The 21,878-nt window shown below is 49.0% G+C and overlaps 1 protein-coding gene across 1 annotated transcript in view; it reads left to right on the forward strand.

Moving 5' to 3' along the window:
- Positions 1-6,214: 6,214 nt before the first annotated feature.
- The window catches only part of WTIP (WT1 interacting protein), an 82,195-nt gene continuing 66,531 nt past the window's right edge, over positions 6,215-21,878 (forward strand). The window contains exon 1 of the mRNA XM_079316203.1: positions 6,215-8,356. Within this exon, the coding sequence (XP_079172329.1) occupies positions 6,919-8,356 (1,438 nt within the window). The 5' untranslated portion in view covers positions 6,215-6,918. The remainder of the gene's footprint in view (positions 8,357-21,878) is intronic.

A 21,878-nucleotide genomic window follows, 5' to 3' on the forward strand; every position in this document is an offset into this window, starting at 1 on the left:
TTTGGAGCCAGCTCATTAAATCAGTCTACAAACTGCTATTTGCAGTAATACAAATTGGCTCTGCTGTCACACAGGGTTCCCAAGTTGTTTATTTATACTAATTCAAAATTCTCTAACACAGATAAACTTTTTTGGCTGCTTTTATAGAGACAATTCTTGATGCTTGAATTTTTAATTTACTTAGTGAATTTGAGTACCATGTATGGACAAGAAAGTACAGATTATTACAGAATGTACCTAGTGTCTGCCTGCTTTCAGTTCAATACCTCTCTTCTACAGCAGAGCATGGAAAGAAGTATTGACCATTATGACTGACAGCAGTTAACCAGAGATTCATTAAGCTGTTCTGATGGAGGGTGAAGGAATTCTTAAAGCAGGGAGAGAAATCAGCAGAAAGAACTCTGGGGCCCTGGTGACAGACAGCCCTGTGCCAGCCCATTTCCTGAAGAGCCACTGCAACTTGTAGATGACCATTTAGTGCTTGTGGTGTTTCTGTGTGACATTTTAGCTTTACTTTATGAAACCATTCCGTAGCTGAACCACAGGGAGAGGTGCATCCTTTCCTGGCTCTCACTCTGACAGCTAGGAGCAGATTGATGTGCCATTTCAAATTCTGACCTTTACAACAAAGATCTCTTGCTAACCATTTATTATACTTTAGAAGATAAAATCAGCTTGTATTCAGTCTGTAGATACCACTGATATCTGCTTTGATCCTGACTTCTACTGCTCCAGAATTTTAAATTTGGATTAGAAAATGGAATAAACACAGAATTAAGGGAAATTGATTTGGTGTTGTTCTCTTTCTATGGTAGAGACATTTATTTTCTCTGCAGCTAAAAGGACAAAAAGCCCTCCATTTTGTGCATTTAAAATACAGAATGTGTGAGAAAGCAGGAACTAGGATCAGGACAATACCAAAGTTGTACACATGTCAGTTACCTGGTTTTTGCTTACCTGAGATTGTTTCTGGGCTGGTGCCTAAGCAGAATGACTACAGGGAGCTTATACCTGCAGACAAATGTACATGAGGGAGAGGCAGTGCTTTGATTGGAGTCCTTGATGCTTTTAAGGGAGGAACAAGATGAAGTAATTACAATTTCTTGTAGATGTAGTTTGATATCTGTTATATTGAAAGAAGAAAACTGCTGGTTAGATACATGTTATCTTTATCTCTCCCTTTGGCAGACTCCTTCACTCTCATGAGAAAAAGTAGTTTGCAAAACAGTTTCCAAAAGAGAAGATACTGATGGAATTGCCCTGCCAGTTCTTTTCAGCAGCACTTGAAGACACTTGCAAACGTTAAGCATTTCCAACCCTGCCATGCTGGAGAAGAGACAGACCCCCTGAGGTTTCTGTGGCAGCACTTTGGCTTTGGAGGTGTGGGACTAACACCTTTACTGTGGGTAAGTGCAGGGTTAGAGCTTTGTGGGACACAGGGCTCACTGGGCTGCAGCATTACTGGGGATTTGGAGAGGAGATACAAGCTGGAGAGTGCAGAGGATGCAGAATACAGAGACCAGACTTCATTAGTTACACTTACAGAACAGCTCTATCCTTGCACATTTGTTCATTGTTTCCAGTTAACAAGTGGTACCTCTATAATACTTTTAAAATACAACAAAATGTAAATGTAACTGGTGTTCTCAACAAACCAGTGTCCTCTTCCTTCTGAAATGATCCAGCTGAAGTGTGTTGTGTTTCCAGGTCAGGAGGTCAGTGCTGGTAGCCTGCCTCATTTCTTTAATGGCTATGGAGAGGCACATACAGTCAGGCTCATACTTTTCACCACCAGAGCAGAGGGGCCATGTGTCTGGCAGCCTGACCCTCATGCAGTGTTTCTGTTCTTTGTTCAGTGCACTAATGCTCTCTGATTCCTTTGCTGGATCAGGATTTGCAGTGTTATAATCAGGACTTCCATTTTATCATATCAAGAGAAATTATAGCTCCTCCCAAGTCTCTGAAACCAGAAGCTGTATAACTTCAGACCTCCTTAAAAGTACTAGGTGGGTGCAGTGCTAACTGAGCTGACCAAGTAAATGATGGATTTATGCAAATGTAGTGTTTGCTAACTACATTGGAATATTCCAATTGCATTGGAATATACAGTGACTGTGTCCTGTGAGTACAAGCAATTATGGCCAGTGCCCTGTGCAGCCTCCAGAGTGTGAGCCCATAAACCTCGCTGGACAGAAATGTGATTATCTGAAATATGGAAGAGAAGTGGAAGATGAAGCTATAAAAGAAATAAGATACATATATGGTGCATTAATCATAAGTGCTTGGACAGATGTTGTCTATCTACCCCAGCACGTTCACAAAGCTCCTGTTGTGACTGGAATTTTACAGGGTCTGTCCCAAGTTGTGTTTGTGCAGCACAGTGAATAGCTGCAGTTGCAGTGAATAAGAAGAATGTAAAAAATGTTAAATAGTGTTTTATTGCAGATTTAGAATGAGAAATGACCTGAAAGCCTGCAGAGTGGTGTTAGTCAGAAATATTTTAAATAGTTGTGCCTAGCGAGGGCAGCCATTCAAATACAGTGTGTGCTGTCTGCCAGAAGATGGTGCCCTAAAACACACTCTAGAACTGCAATTTTTAGAAGCTGTGATCAACTGAGATCAACTGAGAATTTTAAAAAACAGGTCAGAACAGAGTGATTTGCAAACAAATCACCCAAGTCCAAATACATACTAATATCCAAACTTCATATTCCAAAAGTTTTGCTTATACTTAAAAGTATTACAACACAAATTAACATATGCAAATATGCAAAACAAAGCAACAGAAACCCAATACAGCTACCACTTTAAAGAAAATCAAAGCTTCAGTCTCCCATCCCAAAATATAAACACTTCTTAGTATAATTTTCGAATTAATTTCACAAAATTTTTTGGGGGTTTTGTGTTTGTTTGGGTTTGGGTTTGTTTTTTTTATTTCCCTCAGGCTTAAAACAGACCAGAGATAAAAGAAAAATCATTTATGTTCCCTACCAAGAAACTGATCAATTTTAAAAGTGGAAAACAGTTACCTTGTGGATGTCAAGGTGTAATTTCATTAATTTCTTAATGCTGGAGACAAAGAAATAAATTACAAAAAAGCAGGTAGCATCCAGTTCAGTAGGCAAATCTGCAGAGCAGCTTTGAATTGTTCAGCTGATGAAGTGAGACAAAGAACTCTCTCCTGCACTGTGTCAGGTCTGATATAACACACACACCACAACACAAGTCATGGGGGTTTTGCCATTGTCTTCACCCGAGCTAAAGTTTCCACGGGGAGTTGTTGCACTGACAGATTCCCTGCCTTGCTGACAATAAAGTGTTTGCAGCTTGGGGAGGCAAAGCCCGGCAGAGCAGCCTGGCTGCTGGCTCGGGCTGGGCTCCCTGGTAGCCACTGGCCATCACCAGGAGCAGCAGTGCTCTGCCTGGGGGGCCCAGCCAGCTGATACTCACACATCAATAACTCCACCTGCCTATTCTGCTCCCTTTAAGTCTCAGACAATGGAGTTTATTTAACAGAACAGCTGGCCTTCCTTAATATCTGATTTACTGAGATAACTTAAAGTCAGGCATAAGGATAACCACACCAAACCGTAAAATAAAGTTCTGCTTTAATAACACTCCCACAGCTGTTGTGCTCTTAGGTCCAGAAGTGTCAGTCTTTTTGCAGTATATACATGTTACTGCTGGTTGTTACAATTAAGCAAGTATTCTGAAAATTAGGTCGGGAGAAAACCACACCAAGATTGTCAAACTGTAACTACCCAGGGGTTTGGATTTTCATGTATCTAACAGTGAGGAGAATGATGGGGCTACTTAGTGCAGAAACAGTAGCTTTAACTCCACTCTCTTTGTTTGCACAGCCTGGTACATACAGATGGTCCTCTGTGAGCAGGGCAGCAGTGTTGTGTGTGCTGTGTACCACTGCAGGAGTATTTATCCCACCTGTATGGCCCACACCTGGGCTGTGGATAAATGTGAACTTCTTCATGTGTGGAACACTGCAGCAGAGCTCAGATGAAACACAGTATCAGAATTTACTTATCAAGTAGAAGTGATTTTTACCATTTGATCCACACTGCTTACTGAAACAGGCTGTTTCCTTAGCCATGAGTTCATATCCAACAAAGCCCATGTTTTCATGACTGCTGTACCAATACTTAGTGCAGAAACCTGCTGGCAGCAGAAGCAGCACAGAACTGAGCAGCCTCAAAAGGCAGAGCAAGGCAGGATTTGTGGCTCAGAAGGACAGAGCTACAGAAGGACACTGTTGCTGTAAGTGTAAGCTCTGGCTTCAGCTCTGCAGTTCCTGCTGCAAGGATACCTGCCCAAAATGCTTCCTTGCATGAGCACACAGGCAGAGCTTCTCAGCATGTCCTACCCAGTCTGACAGATTCATAATAAAGCTATCTGATGTTGTAATGTTAAATAAAACAAACAAACAAACATACACAAAAACCCGCAAACAAACAACAAAACCAAAGCAAAACAAGACACCCTTAAAACAGAGTATGTTTTCTTGGCATGTGCTCTGATGGACCAACCTTCCAAGCTGTCCATGAACTTCTCCACCTTACAAAAACTGATGCTACGTGGTGCTAAGTCAGTAACAGAGAGAGCAGCCTTGTACAGGCCCCTGGAATGATTCAAAGAGCTTTGCAGCAGTGCACTTGAGGACAGCAGGCCATGAGATGCCCACTGCCACAAACAAATTTCATCCCAGGCAGGGCAGATGTAGCCTCAAGTTAAAGGTGGCCCCCATGTGCTCGGTGGGAGGAACCTCTCTTTGTTCTTGGAAGGGATGTGTCCATGTGATGTGGCTGACAGCAGTTTGTGTCTGTGCTGACAATTTACCAGAGTCTGTGGCTTGAATGGTACGGGGACTTGAGCTGCTGTTTGATCTCCTCACAGCCAGGGCACGTTTGCTGGGCAGAGTTTGCTGCTGGTGCCCAGCAGGAGCAGTGAGGGATTGCACCAGGACACACGGCTGCAAAGGTGCCTTCAACCATCACACACCTGCGGGCTGAAATGTAACTTGTTCCAAAGTACCACACGTGCTAACAGCTGGTTTAAGAGATGGGCAAAAAGTGTATTGAAAGTCATGGACATAGAAAAGAGTTATTGACCCCCAAGAATTGTGGTGTTTGCTTGTGTCTGTCCACATGGACATGGATTACCTCTATCATGCCTAACAGATTTGTTTTTCAGGTCTTGCTCTTCACATTTGCATGGTTTGTTGTATTTTTTTTTTCCTACCACCCCTGTACACACAAGGAAACAGATTGCCAATCAATTGCCCTCCACTGCTGGGGACATTTTTAAGTTCACAGTTACTTTTAATATTTAATTAGGTCGGATAACAGAATAAAATGTTCTTGACACAGCAGAGTGCCTATAGCTCAAACCTGAGCCATATTTCTCCCCTCACGGGGTGCTCTGTACCCAGCAGTGTAAGGACACCCATCAGATACCTGTTGTTAGGGCTTTGACAGCATTTCTGCGATCAATGCAAATGATTGTCAGGGAGCTGCAGCTCAATTTCAAAAAAAAAAAAAACCCAAAAAAACAAACAAACAAACCAATAAAATGGTAGACTATGGATTAGTACTGGGGGTCTTGGTTCAGTTGCCCTTTTGAGGGGTTGTTGTTTTCTGACACTCTTTCCCGTGAGCATACAGATGTAAATAGCAAGCGGCGCCGGGGTGCTCGTCACCGATCAACAGATGAAACTCTTGCAGTCACACACACAGTAGCTGCTTTTTTACACTCCCGTCAGCTCACAGATTGCTTTAGGCCACAATATGTTTATCATATGTCTTAGCGCTCCCCCCCCCCCGCCTTTTTTTTTTTTTTTTTTTTTTTTTTTTTAAGGCTTAATAAATAACTGGCAACAAGCCTCAGCTGCCGCGCTACAAACACAAGTCCTTTCAGCGGCGGCACCTGGCCAGCTCCGGGGACTCCGCACAGGTGCGGGGCCGCTCCCGACCCGCGGCCCCCGCAGCGCTGCCGGTGTTTGTGGGGCGCAGAGCCGTTCGTTCCCCTCCCGTGCTGCCGGAGAGCTCCAGCGAGGAGCGGCGGAGCCCCCGGGCCGGGACCCCGAGCGCTCCGTGCGCGCTCCCCGAGCCCCCGCGGGGACCCCGGCGCGGTGACAGCCCCACCGCCGGCCCCGGGTCGGGCTCGGCCGGCCCCAGCCGAGCAGAGAGCCGCAGACCCCGCCGCCGAGCAGCGCCGCGGCCGCCCTCTCCCTGACTGACTCGGGGAAAATCATTGTTTGGCTCCGGCATTAACTACATTCCAGCGGGACGCAGCGCCCAGTCTCCTTCCTCGCATTCCTGCCCCACACAAAGGAGTCCCTGGCTCGCCGCGCCCCGCGCCGCGCTGGCCGCGCCGCAGAGCCCCTCCGGGCCGGCCGCCGCCCTCGCCCCCGCCCGGGGGTGCGGGAGAGCCGGGCCCCGCCGCGGGGCGGCCGCCGGGGGCGGCGGGGGCCGGGACCCGCCGAGCGCAAATTCCTCCGCGCAGCGCGCCATTGACTGGACCGAGCAACTTATTTAAGGCTGGAAAGTGACACAGGGGCGCCTCGTCTGCGCCGGCCGCGCTCCGCCGGGCAGCCCGGCCGCCCCGAGCCCAGCGCCCGGCGCGGGATGCCGCCCGGGTGACCGCCCCGAGCCCGGCCGCCGCCTCGCCGCTCTCCGGACCAGGAGCCGCGTCCCGCCGCTGCCCCGCCAGGACCGCGGCAAGGGGCTTTCTTTTGGGGTGCTTTTTGTGTTGCCGGATTTGGGGATTTTTTTTTAAAAAGTCTTTTTTGGGATTTTTATTTTTCTGGATTTTTCATCCCTCTCTTCTTTTTCTCCGCTCCGGGCTGCGCTTTCGCGGAGAGTTCACCGCCCTCCCCCGCCCCGCGCCGCCGGGCTCCGGCCGAGCATGGAGAAGTACGAGGAGGACATGGCACTGAAGGCCACCAAGTTCATGGAGGACCTGTCCCTGTACGAGCCCTGCCCGGAGGGTCCGTACGGCCGGGGCGGCCGCCGGGACCTGGCGCTGCACCCCGACCTGGAGGAGACCAAGCGGGTCATCGCCGCCCACATGACGGCGGAGCAGCGGGGCCGGAAGATGAACGGCACCGCCGCGCCGCCGCCCGCCGAAGGCTTCCCCGCCGCCGCCCCCTGCGGCAAAGCCGCCCCGCTCCGCCACAACGGCCGCGCCGCCGCCGAGCCGCCCGCGGGCCCGCCGTGCTGCGAGGAGGGGCTGTGCACCCGCTCCGAGGTGGCGCTGCCCTGCTACAGCGGCTTCACCGACAAGGGCAAGCGCTACTCGGCCGAGGGCTACCGCTACGCCGCGGGCAGCGCCTACGAGGGAGGCTACGTGGCCAAGGGCGGCGGGCGGGCGGCCGGCGGCCCGGACGGCAAGCTGGGCGCCGCCAGCCCGCGGGCCAGCCTGGCCGCCGCCCCGCCGGGCCCCGCCGCCGAGCACGGCAAGTTCTCCAGCCCGCGCTCCAGCCTGGGCGGCGCGGCCGCGCTGCCCTACGAGAAGTTCTCCAGTCCCCGCTCCAGCCTGGTGGTGCCCGGGCAGGACAAGTTCGGCAGCCCCCGCGCCAGCCTGGTGCAGTACGACGGAGCCGCCCTCAGCCCCCGCTCCAGCTACGCCAGCACGGCCAGCGACACCAGCAAACACTCCAGCCCTCGCGCCAGCCTCACCGGCTACGACGGCGGCGGCAGCAAGCCCAGCAGCAACCGCACCAGCGGCATTAGCATGGGCTACGACCAGCGCCACGCCAGCCCCCGCTCCAGCACCGCCAGCCAGTACTCGTGCACCGCCAGCCCCCGCTCCAGCTACTCGGACTGCAGGTACGGCCCGCCGGGCAGCGCCGAGCCCGAGGGGGCGGGCGGCGCCGGACTCGCCCTGGCCAGCCCCCGCTCCAGCCTCTGCGGCCCCGAGGGCCGCGGCTCGGCCGGGCCCGCCGTGGTCAGCCCGCGCTCCAGCATCTCCAGCCAGAGCTCGCGGAGCTCCCGCGGCTCCATGAGCGCCTACCCCGAGCTGCAGCTGCCCTCGCCCCGCTCGTCGCTGCTGGGGCCCGGCCTGCCGGAGGACGGCGCCGTGCCCGAGCTGGCGGACGTGTACCACCGCATCCATGCCCAGTCCCCGCCGCGGCACGAGCAGCAGCACCCGGCCGGCGCCCCCGAGCCGCCCCCCTACGCCTACAGCCCGACCAAAGGCTCCGCTCCGGCGCCCAAATTCAAGCTCCCGTACCAGGTGACGCCGTGCCGGGAGAGCGGCCCCAGCCAGGCGGAGAGGCGGCTGGAGGCGCTGACGCTGGAGCTGGAGAAGGAGCTGGAGATGCACATGAAGAAGGAGTACTTCGGTGAGTGGGGCGGGGGGAGCGGGCGGCTGGAGGGCGGCGGTGTGCGGGGCTGCCGAGGCAGAGAAGGCGGGTGTGCCGTGCCCGGGGCTGCTCTGGACCAGGTGCCTGCCGGAGTCTCACATGGCCACAGACAATCTGGTGTTCGAAGTGCTTGCACCATAGTTCACTCCCGGTATGTGAACTCTCTCCCGTCTCTTCCTAACGCGCTTTGCCGGGGTGTGCGATGCTTCCCTTTCCACGTGCGGATGGGAGATTTGTGTGAAGTGTGGCGAGAGCTCTTTGTGCAGTCGGGCTTACAGCGACTCTCGTTTGTCTCCCTTCCTCACGGGCTGCTGAAACTTCTCTGCTAACCTCCAGATCCCGGGGGCTGTGGTGTTTGCCATCCTGCTCTCAGTCTGTGGTAACTTTTGTAGATGAGTGTGGCTGGTGGAGCAGTTCTTATAGGCTCGCTCAATTAAATCTTTGTGCTAGTTCACAGTACCTGTGGGAGCCCAGCATTGTTCCTGCCCCCGAGGCCTCTCACGCTCTGCTCAGCACAAGGGACATCCCTGGGACCAGAGGGGAGTGTGCAGGAGAGGAGCCCTTGCTTGAGGTTAAATCTGCCTGTTGGTCATCCCAATTCTTGCTATCGTTATGGAAGAGTGACTTATTGAAATGAGGATGAGTGCACGTGCTTTAGTTAGGATTAGGCTGCCCTGTCTTTCTTACTTTGTACGGGATGGCAAAGGCTAAAGGCACCTGTGGGAGCTGATCTTGGAGAGTGCGAGTCCTGCCGTGGCTGTTCTGGGGAGCGGGGTGAGCCGGGCCCGGGCAGCGCTGGGGAGCGGGGAGAGCTCAGAGCGAGCGGGGGCTCCCGGGCGATGCCAGAGCAGGGAGCAGAGGCTGCGGAGGTGAGGGTGTGGATGGCCAGCCCAGCCCAGGGCCGTGGGGAATGGCTGTCCCCGTGCTTTGTGTGGAGAGGCTGCCCGGCGCTCTCCACTGGGGATGCAGCGTGTGGGATGTCGGTCCGTTCAATGGCCGGGCTCAGTGATTTGGCGCAGCACTGGTGTGCGCTGCAGAGAGGGAAGGTGCTGCGGGGCCGCCGTCATTGTCCGGACAGAGACCTGGGTCAGTCACTGGGGTAGCTGGGTGAGCAGCACCTCTCTGCCGGGTAAACCTTGCTGGAAACTGCAGCGGCACGGTTCTGCCGGCTTTTGTGCCCTCACAAAGGAGGCTGAACGCAGTGCTTGCTGCCTTCCTTCATCCGTCTGGCGTGATAAGAAGCTGATGGATCACCCGGTGCAGTGTTGGCACCTGGCAGATGCTCTCAGCAGCTGAGGGATCCTGCTGGGGGCAGTTCTGCTTCCCTTCCCAGATGTGCAGGAGCTGCATGGGGCTTGTAGCACAGGAACCGCAGGAAATGTTACCTTTAACGTTTCCATGGTGTACAGTGAGAGACTGAACAGTAAAATTAAGAGTAAGAAACAAGTTATCTGTGCTGAGCCTCTGGGAGGTGTTTCCAGAGGCCTGGGAACACTGGGTGTGTGATCAGGGGCTCCAGAAGCAAATGTGAGGAATCCGTGTTGGATAGATTTTCTTTTTTATCAGAGCTTGGTAATTGCAGGTGCCCCTGCTAGCAGGAGTGCTCCACAGTGAGGTGCTGCAGCAAACCTCAGGAGATGCAGGATGAGCAGGGAGCCTGTGCCTGGGAAGACTCTGGGCTGCTGGGGTGGCACGAAGGACCACTGCTGTGACTTCTACCCTGGAAGAACATGAAACCCAGAAATCTGGGGTGCTTTGAAAGAGAAAGCTGATTTCTGTGAGTTGTTGAAGGTTTGATGAAACCTGGTGGATTTGATCCCACGTTTTTGGTTCAGATGATCCATCTGGGTGAATGCTGAGTTTTGGCTGAGCCAGTGCATGAGAGGCTGGCAGGGCTGAGCACAGGCTGTTGGTCAGAAAAATAGGGAGAAGTCTGTTTTTAGTTTGACTTGCTTGAGAATGTCTTAAACGAGTTAATAAAAAGAAACAAGGAAAATACACTGATTTTAATTGCAGTTTGTACATGCTGCAGCTGTGCAGTGTCTGCTTAGCTAGCACTGGTGTCTGGCACACTCCAGAGGCAGTGGTGAGTGCTCTTTGGTGCCTGTGGAGAGCAGAAGTGTTGAGCCAACAGGTCCAGCAAGGTAGAGGGAACAGAAGAGATGCTTTACTGCTTCTTAATTAGGTGAGCTTGACTGCCTAATGAGTAAATGCTGATATGAGGACACCAGGTATTTACTGTGCTCTGTGTCCTGTCATCATGTTGTCTCCCTTCCCACATTCCCAGTAAAATTAAAAATTGAGCAGTGTACTATTTTGAAACTGAGGTCAAGGGACAGGCCAGCTCTGCTTGGAGGAGGAGCAGCTCTGCCCTGGCTGTGGCTCAGTTTGTGTGAGTGTTCTCCCAAGGCTGCTCTCACACATCCCTGCTCTGCTTCAGGAGGGACCTGTGGTCTGGGGCAGAAAAATACACATAGGGGAGAAGTGCAGGGCTCCAGGAAGCTGAGACTCTTCCTTTGGTAGCAGCTGAACTGGGTAAAGCTGTGAGACTTTGTTCCCTTGAGCTGCTTCCTGTGCATTCCCTACCCAAAACTACTCCTCCTTAACCCCCTGAGACCCCCTGTCAAGGTACTGGCAGTTTAGCAAATGTGCTTGGTTTAGTGACAGATGCTGAGAAGTGAGGTAGTAGAAAGTACTTTCACTCATTTTCATAACTCTTTTGACCTGAATGTTGGTATAAGGTGAGGTGAAAGTTGTTTCAGAAATGTTTTTTAAATTGAATGTTCATCCCTAGGTGTCAGCAGGACATTTGTGGGTGTTGGAAAGTCATGAGCTCAGGCACTGTCTTAAATTCTGTTTTCTCTGCAGAATACTCCAGTCTGCTGTCTAGGTGTTGAGAAAAAGTGTGAGGTTGAAGTTGTGTTTTGGCACACCCACCCCAGCCATGCATCCTTGTGAGGCTGACTGTGAGCCCATGGCTTGCCAGCTGCAGGCAGGGAGAGGTGCATGCTGGCAGCTGGATGTGGCTGCTGCTTCTGCAGCAGGTCTGTGTGCTGCCAGCACTGGCAGGGGGGAGGCTGGAGGGGTGCAGGCAGCACCCACACCCTGCTGGCAGCCCTGCTGTGCTCCAGCCATCCCCAGCAAGGGCTCTGCTCAGCCTGGTGCTGGAAGCCAGCACAAGCAGTGACTTAATTGTCACCTTGTCCTCTGCCAGAGGCACCTGATCCTGGGGAGGTGTGGGGTGCAGGTCCCTGCCTGTGCAAGGTCCAGAGAGACAAGTCTGCAGCTCTGCTGCTGTCCTTCAGCTCCCCTTGTGCAGGCAGTGCCCTTTGGGAAGGTGCTTTTCCCCATCTCTGCCTTCCCCTCACCTGGGTCACCCTGAGATGCAGAGCAGAGTGAGCTCACACCATGTGTGGTGCTGCTCAGTGGGAACAAGTGACCCTGTCACAGAGCTCCTGCCTTCCACGGGCATCACCTTCACCCTGCAGGAAAAAGCAGGGATCTCAGTTCCTGGGGACTGAAGGAGCTCTGCCAGGGGCAGCATGATGGCTCAGAATGAGCCACAAGTCTGGATTCTGTCAGTAATGCTGTCTGAGTCTAGCACAGCCTGTGCCTACCCTGGTGAGGAGCCTTGACTTTGGAGAGCTCTGTCTTTTTCCAGAAAGCCATTCAGCAGTACCAGCACATGTTCCTTGGAGCACCACCAAGAAACAGTGCTGGTAACATGGTGTTGAAAAGCCCTTGGCCTGGTAGGTGAGGGGATGGAAGTCCAGGTGAAGGGAAGAAATAAATTCTAGACCCATCCAGGCCCCATCTGCATAGACATCCCTGTAAATCTGGATTGAGCCCTGCAATATGAATTCAGAGCTGTGTGTTTGTGCTTGTTCTGTGTGTGCAGGTTGATGTGATGGAAGGGTGTTTATGCCAGTGAGATCAAAATTAAAACAGGTAATGTGGTGAGTCTCTAAAACCTGTATTGCATGGAGATGAAATTGGAGGGAAATTTAGGTGAGCTTGCAGTTGGTGACCTGAACACTTGAGAGATTTGCTATGCAGTTGTTTTCAGTCTTAGGAGTTCCTGAAGGTTTCTTTGTGAAATATTACATCTTCCCTGTTGCCATCAAAGTAGAGGTAGTGTTTAATAAATTGTATTGTTTGTAGGGGGATAAGCAAAGATTTATTGTCTGCTAATTACTTTATATTTCTCTTTTGCTGGGCTTAGAAAGTCATTCAGTGTTGGTTGACAGCTGTTGTCCTTCAGCATTTGCAGTTGAAGCTGTCCTGGGGAAAAAATTACCTTTGATAGGCAAACAGTTAAGCAGAAATGAACTGACATGGTGGGGTCTCCTGAAGTGCTCAAGCATCTCAGAGTGCTGTTCTTTTCCAATCTCCCTATTACAGCTGGGAAATGCATTGCTGAAACCAATCTGAGAGTGGTCAGGCTTCTCTGACCCCTCTCCAAAGAGCAGGAAAGCCTCATCAAGGGGCCAGGCAGGGGAGGTATGTGCTCAGGGGGAGCTGCTGGGGTACCTGTGCAGCATCCTGGTGGCTCAGGACTGCCAGCAGCCTGTCCCCTGAATGGGGCAAGGAAATCATGGCAAAGAGTGATAAACTCTGCAACTGGGGCATCACCCAAAGGGAGGAAGGAGTGGGAAAGTGGGGGGGAGAGATGGTGGAAGGGATTGACATGAAAAAAACACAGGATAACACAAGTCTGCAGAGCTGGGATAGAGGAGTCTGTGGTATGAAATGTGCTGTGAGGGACGTTCCTGAGATGGCTTCTTGCAGTCCCTGCTGGCCTTGCACATCCTTATGACTCTGCTTGAAGTTGGGAAGTGATGTAGGAACAGCAAGGGAGAGCTGTGGGATATGTCTGGTTTTATTATAAAATAATACATTTTATACTAATATAAACATATACTAGATAGATGTAGCATGTGTAATTAACATGAAATGGGAATTTGGATGGACAGAAGACTGTGTTATGAACGGGGACAAACCTTTTCTTACCTTCAATTGCATGGCACTTGACTGTGGATGGGGAATTGTTTCATTGCAGATGTTTTGTTTTTTTTGTTTCTTTTTATTGCCTGTGCTTTTACTCTGTTGTAAAAGCACTGCATTGCAAAAGGGAAAGAAAGAAAACATTCTTCCAAAGAGCTGCCAGGTGTTTGGTTAGAGGCACCGAGGTGGGTTCCAGTGCAGAGGTTTGCCCAGCCCCTCACCCCAAAAATACCCCAACCCAGTCAGCTCTGCTCTCCCAGGTGGGTCAGGGACACATCCTAAGCAGGGCTGAAAGTCAAAAATGGTTCTGAGGCAGAGCTGAACTTGTATTGGCAGTTCTGTCTCACCTCTGTGCTGGATCTTCCACACAGATTTTTGGGTGTGATTGTCCCATTTGAGGTGCAGTCACTCACTGGAAGGTCATACATGGTGTGTGTACTGGGAGGAAATCCCAATTTAATGACTTTACTGGGTTCAGTGGACACTGTGGTTGGCAGAATAGAAATGAGAATAGAATAGAAATACCCTGCTGTGAAGGAACAGGTAACTGTCAAAGGAGCTGTTTTTATAATTTGCTTTAAGCTGATTTTTTTCAGTGGAACACATCCCTGAAGTTGTATTGTTTTTACATCTAAAATGTGTAAATAGTTCAAGTTTGTGATGACTTCATGGCAGCAGGTCTAGGCTGAAATCCTTAACATCCACAGTTTATAAATTAGGATGTAAATGTCTCTTAGCTGTGTGGATATTGGGTGCTTAGAAAACTCTCCCAAAGGAAGAGAATTTGCCTAATCCTAAAGTGATTATTTTTTAAAAATGCTAAAATGAGTATTATAAAAACACCCCAAACTTGGCAAAGTAATTTTCAGGTATATAATAGGATTGTTCAGCAATGGAAAGAAAATAGACTAGCAGTGATAAGCCAAATGTTTTTACTAAATTAAGAACATTTATGCAAACATTTAATGAGCTCCAGGGTTGGCTTTCTACCTACATCATATGTCCCAAATATCTCAGAACAGCACTTCACAGCAGATTGGCAGAGTCTGGTTGGTTGTGTCCAAAGTAATTTCATGTTCTGTGGCTGGAGAAGCTGAGTGTCTTGGAGTATAATGATTTTTGTGCCTATCCTGGACAAAGTGCCTGCTCTGTGACAGGGATGGGGATGTGTGAAATCAGCAGAACTGCAGCAGCAGAAGGATGGGACTCAGGGATGTGCATGAAAGGTTTCTCAGGAGCTTGGAAAGGTTCCCTTTGTGTTCAGCTGCCTGGAAGGTTCATGGTACCTGGGGCTGTGATGTGGCATTGCTAGGAGCTGCTCCAGGGCTGTGGCAGCTCCTGAGGCTGGCAGCAGCATTCCTGCTGCCTTATTAGCCCTCAGCTCTGAACAAAATTAACAAATGTGCTAATGATCAACCAATAAATGTGGTGTTTAGCTGGATTTTTCAATGTGATTTTTCAGTGTGCCTGTGTGGGTGCCATCTCTGGAAGTGGATTTTCTGTTTTTCTATATTGGAGTGGATAGTTCCATTCTGTGGCATGTGTTCTTTTCTTATTAACCTCACTGGGTTGTTTTAGCTCCCTGTCAGCATAGCCTTGCTTGTTACTGTGCTGAGACTGTGCACAAAAAGTGGCCAAGCAAGTCATGCATCTCCTCCAGCTGGAGTATTTCACGTTGTCTGAAACCTCATTCCTTGTTTTTTGGAGCAATTTTTACTAAATCCCTAATGTCACATTTATGCATTCCAGCAAACCTTTAAGAAAAAGCCTATGAGTCATTAAGGAAAAAGCCCCAGCCCCCAGAGCACAAACACCCATTTAGTGCTCAGCTGAGAACTACTGTGCACATCAAGGTGGAAGGGTTTGCACAGGGGGACTCAGCTGGGGATTTATTGCCAGTGACACCTATCTCCAAATCTGAGATGCTGGGAGAGTTCTTATTGCAGGCTTTGCATGAAAAGCTGCAGGCAGTGGGGTTTGAGCCCCTGCTTGGCTGGGATGGGGCACAAGAGCCACTGTCCCATCCTCCTGCTGCAGCTCTGCCTGGCCAAAAATCCATCTTGGGCTGGGGGGATTGGTGCTGCCCAGCAGGGCTGAGCCCTGATGGGCTTTGGGGGCTGAGCCACCCAGCAGAGAACTGAGTTCCTCAGGTGCCAGAGGTGAGAAATCAAGTGACTTTGTATGCTAGTTTTATATTAATTAGTATTTAGAAGAAGGTAAGAAGGTTTTCTTTATGCCCTTTAATTTTTAGGCCTGCCTTACTTGTTACTCCTAATTCTACATCACAGCAAAAAGTAAAATTAGCAAATCTAAACCACTACACTAAATTGGTGTTTCTGTCTGGTTTCAAACTGCTGAAACCAAGGCACTTTGAAAGAGGGCTATGTTTGGGTTGGAATAGCAGCACAAATACTTTGTCATCTCCCCCAACTCCAATCTTTAATTGCAGGTAGCAGCAGTGAAATGGTTTGGGATTAATGTGTGTGTGTTTGGGGATGTGGGGAAAAGTGCAAGTGTAAAGAGTGTTAATATCAGAGGCTGTCATGAAATAGGGAGTGGAGCAAATGGACAACCAGGAGATATTTAATAGGTTACAAGAGGTCATGTCTCATGTGTAATATTGCTCTTTTAAGAATTTGGCTGCTTGTTTCAGTTCAGAATGTATTTATAGTTTTTTGGGAAAGTAGATAACTGTTGTGGAAGAGCTGCTGGGGACTTTCATTGTTTCCCAGCCATCCAAACATTTATTTCTTTGGTGAACTGTTTCACTGCTGACACCTCAGAACTCCTGGAAAGAGAAAACAAGATGTTTTCTCCCTTTAATGTGGCCAGTTGAAAAAATGAGAAAATTTCAAAGTTAAAATAAAGAGAAACAAAAAGCCATTCCTAAATGCAGTTTGACAGTTGTACATGTTTAGATGCCTCAGCTGGCTTGGATCATATTTCCTGTGGTCTGTGGAGAGCCTGTGGCCTCTCCCAGGCATGGGAAATACCCTTTTGTTGATGGTCATGGCACAGAGTTTCCCCTGTGCTGAGCTCATCCCCAGGGGTGCAGGGTGAAGCTGCTGGGCTGGGCTGGGTCCTGCTGCTCTTTCTCAGCCTCCCTCTGTGCTGGCCCTGCCTGGGTCAGGTGCTGCTGGCACACAGCTCATGGGTGCCCCAAATTCTAATGCCAGGAATTTGAGGCTCCTGTGTGTGTGTGTGTATTGGAAACCTTTGGTGGGAAGGGATTTCTAACCAGAGGGAGAAGTCTGGTAGTGACTGTGATAAATTTGGACTTGGCTGAGCTGAGCCAGCCAAGGGCTCTTCTGCTGGGGCTGGTTCTGCTTTCTTGGCCTTGTGGATGTGAGATCACCTTCAGCAGCATCAGAGTTAGAGCAGGATCTTGGTTTTCTGCGTTCTGCTGGTGTGAAATTCCTGCTAAATCCATTTGTGTGAGTCAAATATGGAATAACTGGAAAGCAGTCACTGACAGTGTTTCTGAGCAAGGGGATAGTGAATAAACTCTGTCAGTCTCCTGTGGTTGCCCTGCTCACACAAGTGTGTTATCCTGGCCATGTGCTGCTCTCTGCTGCCCTGCCTGCTCCTGTCACCAGCATGAAATGCAGCAGGATCAGCCCCACTGCCTGGGAATGCTCTGGCACTCTTTCCATCCCTCCACAACTGTGCTGCTTCAAAGGGAATGCTGATTTTTTGGTTTTCCTTAAAGAAAAAGGGAAGAAGCAAAAGACACTGGAGTGCAATAACAGCTAAGACAAAACAACTATGGAAAGAGCTGTGATTTGGTATAATCTTGGGTTCTCAGTGTTTCTCTGTGCATTTGCTCCTCAGCTTGTGTAACCTTGCTCTGGTCCCAGCTGTAGGTGCATTCTCAGGTGTAGGTGGGGCAAACAGGCAATTCCTCAGGGAACAAGGCAGAAGTTTTGATGAATGGCAATAACTGTTGCAGCTCTTTTTTTTTTGTTTGTTTGTTTTTGCCAGGCAGTTATGTGAAAATTCCCTGCAATTGGTGGGTTGCCCGTTTTTAATCAAAGTCATGTTTCCCAAATCTACACACTCAATAGAAAACAGACCTGCACAGCAATCAAGTGTGTTAGGGTCCATATTTGGAGCTGGTTTCAGAAATAAGCATGTAATTTTTTTGAAGTGTAGGTCAGTAGCTGGTTGTCTTGGAAAGTCTCTTGGCTTGTACCTGTTCCTGGCTGGGGCAGGGCTGGCCCTTGGCAGTGCAGCCCTGCAGAGCTGCAGTGATGCACTTGCTCTGTTGGAAACTTGTAATGGTGCTATCTGCACCACTTAATTAGTGGCTTTTTTAAATTTTTTTTTTTTTTTGTATTCATTCAGAGTTAGCATTAAAAACATGAAGGAGATGAATTTTCTCATGTTCAGGCTTGGTTGTTTATTAAATCTTATCAAGGTCTTTTAAAGCTAAACAGTCCAGTAGAGAATTAACACCTATATTATTTATACCTGTGACCCAATAACTAATCTCCTGGGACCTGATACATCTTTAACTACACACCCATGATTTTAACATCATCACCCAAATTTGGAAGCTTCTCCAAGGGCTCAGGTCAGAAGTAGTGTTCTCCAGGGGGTCAGTGCCAGAAAGCACAGAAAGCTCAACATTTCCAGGTTTGGAATGGCCATGTGCATCTCTGCTCTGTGCTGGGGCTGTGTAAGCCATGTGCTGCTTCCCTGGGAGCCTGGTGTTTTGGGAGGTAAATACCAGTATCACAATTTCAGGGAATTGGTGACCATGAGCAGGTGCAGCTAGTGGTGTGGGACAGAGCTGTGACCTCTGTCCCGTGACCTCTTTCAGCTCCTGCAAAGTCACTTCTGGGCACAGAGTCCCCAGATTGCTCCTCTCTCAGGATGGGCTGGAAGATGTGGTGGGATGGATGGAGGCTGTGTCCAGAGTTGTGTATCCTCTGCTTTTCTTCTCCTTGTTCCCTTCTGCCCAGAGCAGGGTCCTTAAAGGAATCCAGAGCTGGAGGGGATGTACAGCTACAGGCACAGAGAGGGTGATGCACATGAGCTGCAGGTGGTTCTGGAGATCACCCTGGTGCTGCCTGTGCTGAGTGACTGAGGGCTCTTCCCATTTTCTTTCTTTAGTTGCCTTTTGTTTTGTTTGTTTGTTTGGTTTTTGTTTTAGTTTTTTTTGTTGTTGTTGTTTTGGGGTTTGTTTTTTCTGCAAAATAATAGGTCCTACCTATTCTTACTTAATGTCTTTTTATGCACTCTTGGCAGTCACCAGGTGCTGCACTCAGATGCTGCTTCACAAACTATTAGAAAAAAGTTTATTTTGCTTTGCCTGGGGAGAGAATCTCCCAGTGTTTCTGTGAGTTGGTTTTGAGGGAGGCATGCCTGTGTGAGGGTGGTGAGAGTGGCAGTGCTGGAGGTGTTGCCTGTTCATGGAGAGTGCTGCAGCAGCACCTGCAGTTGGTCACTGCCCAGTTTGGAGGAGGGAAGGACTCAAATCCAGGCAGGTTTGGGCTTTGAGTGATGCAGCATGGATGAGGTTTGCCCCTTGCAGGAGTTTCTGGCAGAGTGCAGATGTGGCAATCCACTCACCAAATCCCACATTGCCTGAGAGCACTGGGGCAATTCCATGTGGGGTAGAATGACTGGAGTGCCAGACCACACCTTTTAAAAAAAGCAAACCCAAAAAACCTCCCTGACCTATTAAAAGGATGCAAAAAGAGCGGGGGTTAGGCTGAAACAGCCTTGAATGCTGAGTAAGAGCAAGTGGTGATCTTTTTGGAAAAGGCTTTCTCAGCCCCTCTTTCCCACCTGGGGGGAATCCAGCCCAGAAAGAGGAGATCCACAGAGGCTACCCCAAAGAAAACACTCTGAAGTTGTGCCAAGTGCAGACTTGCAAATCATCTTCCTGCTGTGCCAAGTGTGTGAAGCTCTGCTTTTCCCTCTTTTCCTTGATTCCCACCTCCAGGGGCTTTGTCTGAATTCCCATGGGGGTGGCAGGAGCAGGGAGCAGCTCAAACCTGTGTGGTGACCTGGCTCTGGCTGGACACCACATCTCAGTCTGATTTACTTCTGTAGCTCCTCAAAGGAGGAAAAGTGAACCCACAAAACAAAACCCCCACGTTCCTGAGCTGAAGGACAAACCCTGGACTCCTTTGTGGCACAACTTCCTTTGAAATTGCTGGGTGTTTTGCTTGGTTGGACTGGCAGAATTGGGAAAGCTGGTGTTAGATTATTGTAGGGTCAGAGAAAAAGTGCATTTCAGGATTGGGGGGAAGGAATTTGTTTTTCTGACATAGTACCCCTTGAATAATGAGCATTGACTTGGAGCTCCTCTGTTCCCAGTTGGGTCAATGCCTGCATGGGGAGTTTCTAGCCCTGCTCCAGGTGTTCACCAGTGTGTGCATTTGGGGACATTCTAACTTCATGTTCCCATACAATGTGAAAAGACAAGGGAGAACATTGTTTAAAAAAAAAGGGGAGGCTGCTGAGAGTTCTGGCAGATACATTGTAATATTTGCTTAATTTTCTGAGAAATACATTATTTCACTTTTATTAGGAAGCTTATGCATGTGTATTTGCATCCCCCTAAGTGTTTTCTGGGATTTTGCCATTTCAAGGTAATTAATGTCTGTTGGTCCAGAACTGCCAGTACCCAGACTGGGCTGAAAGTGGTCTAAATTCACTTTGTTTTTAATTTGAGCCATTTTCATTTTGACCAGGGAACCAAATTATAGAGGCACAGTGAGGGGATGTTAGGTCATGACTTCAGTTTTGCTTGAACATGCTGTAAGTTTGACAGGGAGTGCAACCAGAATGCAGAGAGAGAATGAGAGTGGAGAGAGCTGCACACCCAGGTGACAACAAGTAAAAAATCTCCCTGAAAAGTGGACATGAATTCCTGTTCTAAGGAAGATCTGGGAGCTGGATGTACTGCTGCTGCAGGCTCAGTTCTGCATGCATTGTTTCCTGCTGGAACACTTCCAGCCAAAATGTGTCCAATAAACCTGCAAATCCATTGCTGTTTGAATTCTTTGGACCATGCAGCTTGCAGTTTCTCACCAAGCAGTTGACTTAGGTCAATGAAATCAGTGTTGTCTTGGGGTCTAAACTAAGAAAGACTACTCAAGGTCAATGTCAGGAGCAGGGCAGGGAGCTCAGCTCGTCCCCAGCACCCAGCCCTGTGCTGCTGGCTCAGGGAAGGACAGGGGGAGGGATGCTTGCTCCCCCTTGCACATTCCTGCCAGCCTGCCTCTGACTCCACTGCAGGATAAAGCTCCACCAGCTGAAAACCAATGGGGAACAACATTCTCAGTGATCTCTTAGGGTTTGTTGGTTTTTTTTGTTGTTTTTTTTCCTGCTTTGCTTGAAGAAACATCTCTCCTGCTGTGGTGGGAGACAACCAGAGAAGACGTTTTGTGGCTGGTACTGGAGTGAAGTACAGTCTGCTTTAACTGAGGATCAACAATGATTCCTTCTCTAAGAGGGACAATTAGCTCATCTGGAGAAATTATTACATCCTTCATCTGTCAAAGGCACCAGTGGGAGAAGCAAGGGATGTGCAGGCACCAGCTCTGTCCCAGCTCTGTACTTCCCTCTTAACCTTGCAGAGAAAGCACAGTAGAGAGTTTCATCATTGATTTGGTAAAAGCTGCCCTTATTTTCATGGATATAATTACAGAAGAGGTTACATTCATCTGCAGACAAAGGCTCTAGTATTTTTTTTTTTTTTTAAGCAGAAATGAATTTTAAAAGCCCCAACAACTGAACTAATTATTTTAGCTAGTTTTCAAAATATAAGTTTTGTGGGTTGTGTTGTAGTAGCTTTGTTGTTTTTTTGTTTTTTTTTTTTCCAATTGAGTAATCTATTTCTTGGTGAATACAGTGAAAGGAGAGATTCCAAAAGGGCTTTTGTGCAATTAACAGAATGTTTCCATTAGGTTGTGCTGCAGTGACTTAACACGAGAAAGAAAAATCCCAACTGAGTGATTTACACACTGATCTTGAATGTTTTGATCAAAGGTCAGACTCAGAAATGCATTTATGCTTATTTTTAAGTCCAAAGAGAATCCAGTGGGGAGTTAAATCTTTAAGTAGTCATTTAATGTGTAAATATTCACAGGTAGCTCTGTACTTAGCCATGTTATTTTGCTGTGAATTCAGACAGGGTGAGATTTACTTGGAAGCTGAAGTTCAGTCTCTGCCAGTTCTACAATAGGGGAGAGCATTTCTGTAGACTGGACAGACTTTGAATATTCAATATATAAATTCTGTATTTTACTGACTTACAGTAGGTCTAAAGTAGGTAGGGAGAAGTGAAAAGGAGTCAGAAAAACTGGTTTGTTTTTCAAGGCTTGCAGGCTCCAGGTTCAGGAATGGTCCATCCTGACATGCAGAAAACGGCAAGAGGCCTGCAGGGGTTCTGAAGGAAGAATTGGAAAGGATTTGTGTCATATATGAGGTGGAAGCAGGGACAGGTGACCTGGGGGCACTATCAGGAGACCCAGGGCTTGTC

This window comes from Erithacus rubecula (assembly GCF_903797595.1).
Source record: "Erithacus rubecula genome assembly, chromosome: 12".
NCBI lineage: Eukaryota > Metazoa > Chordata > Aves > Passeriformes > Muscicapidae > Erithacus > Erithacus rubecula.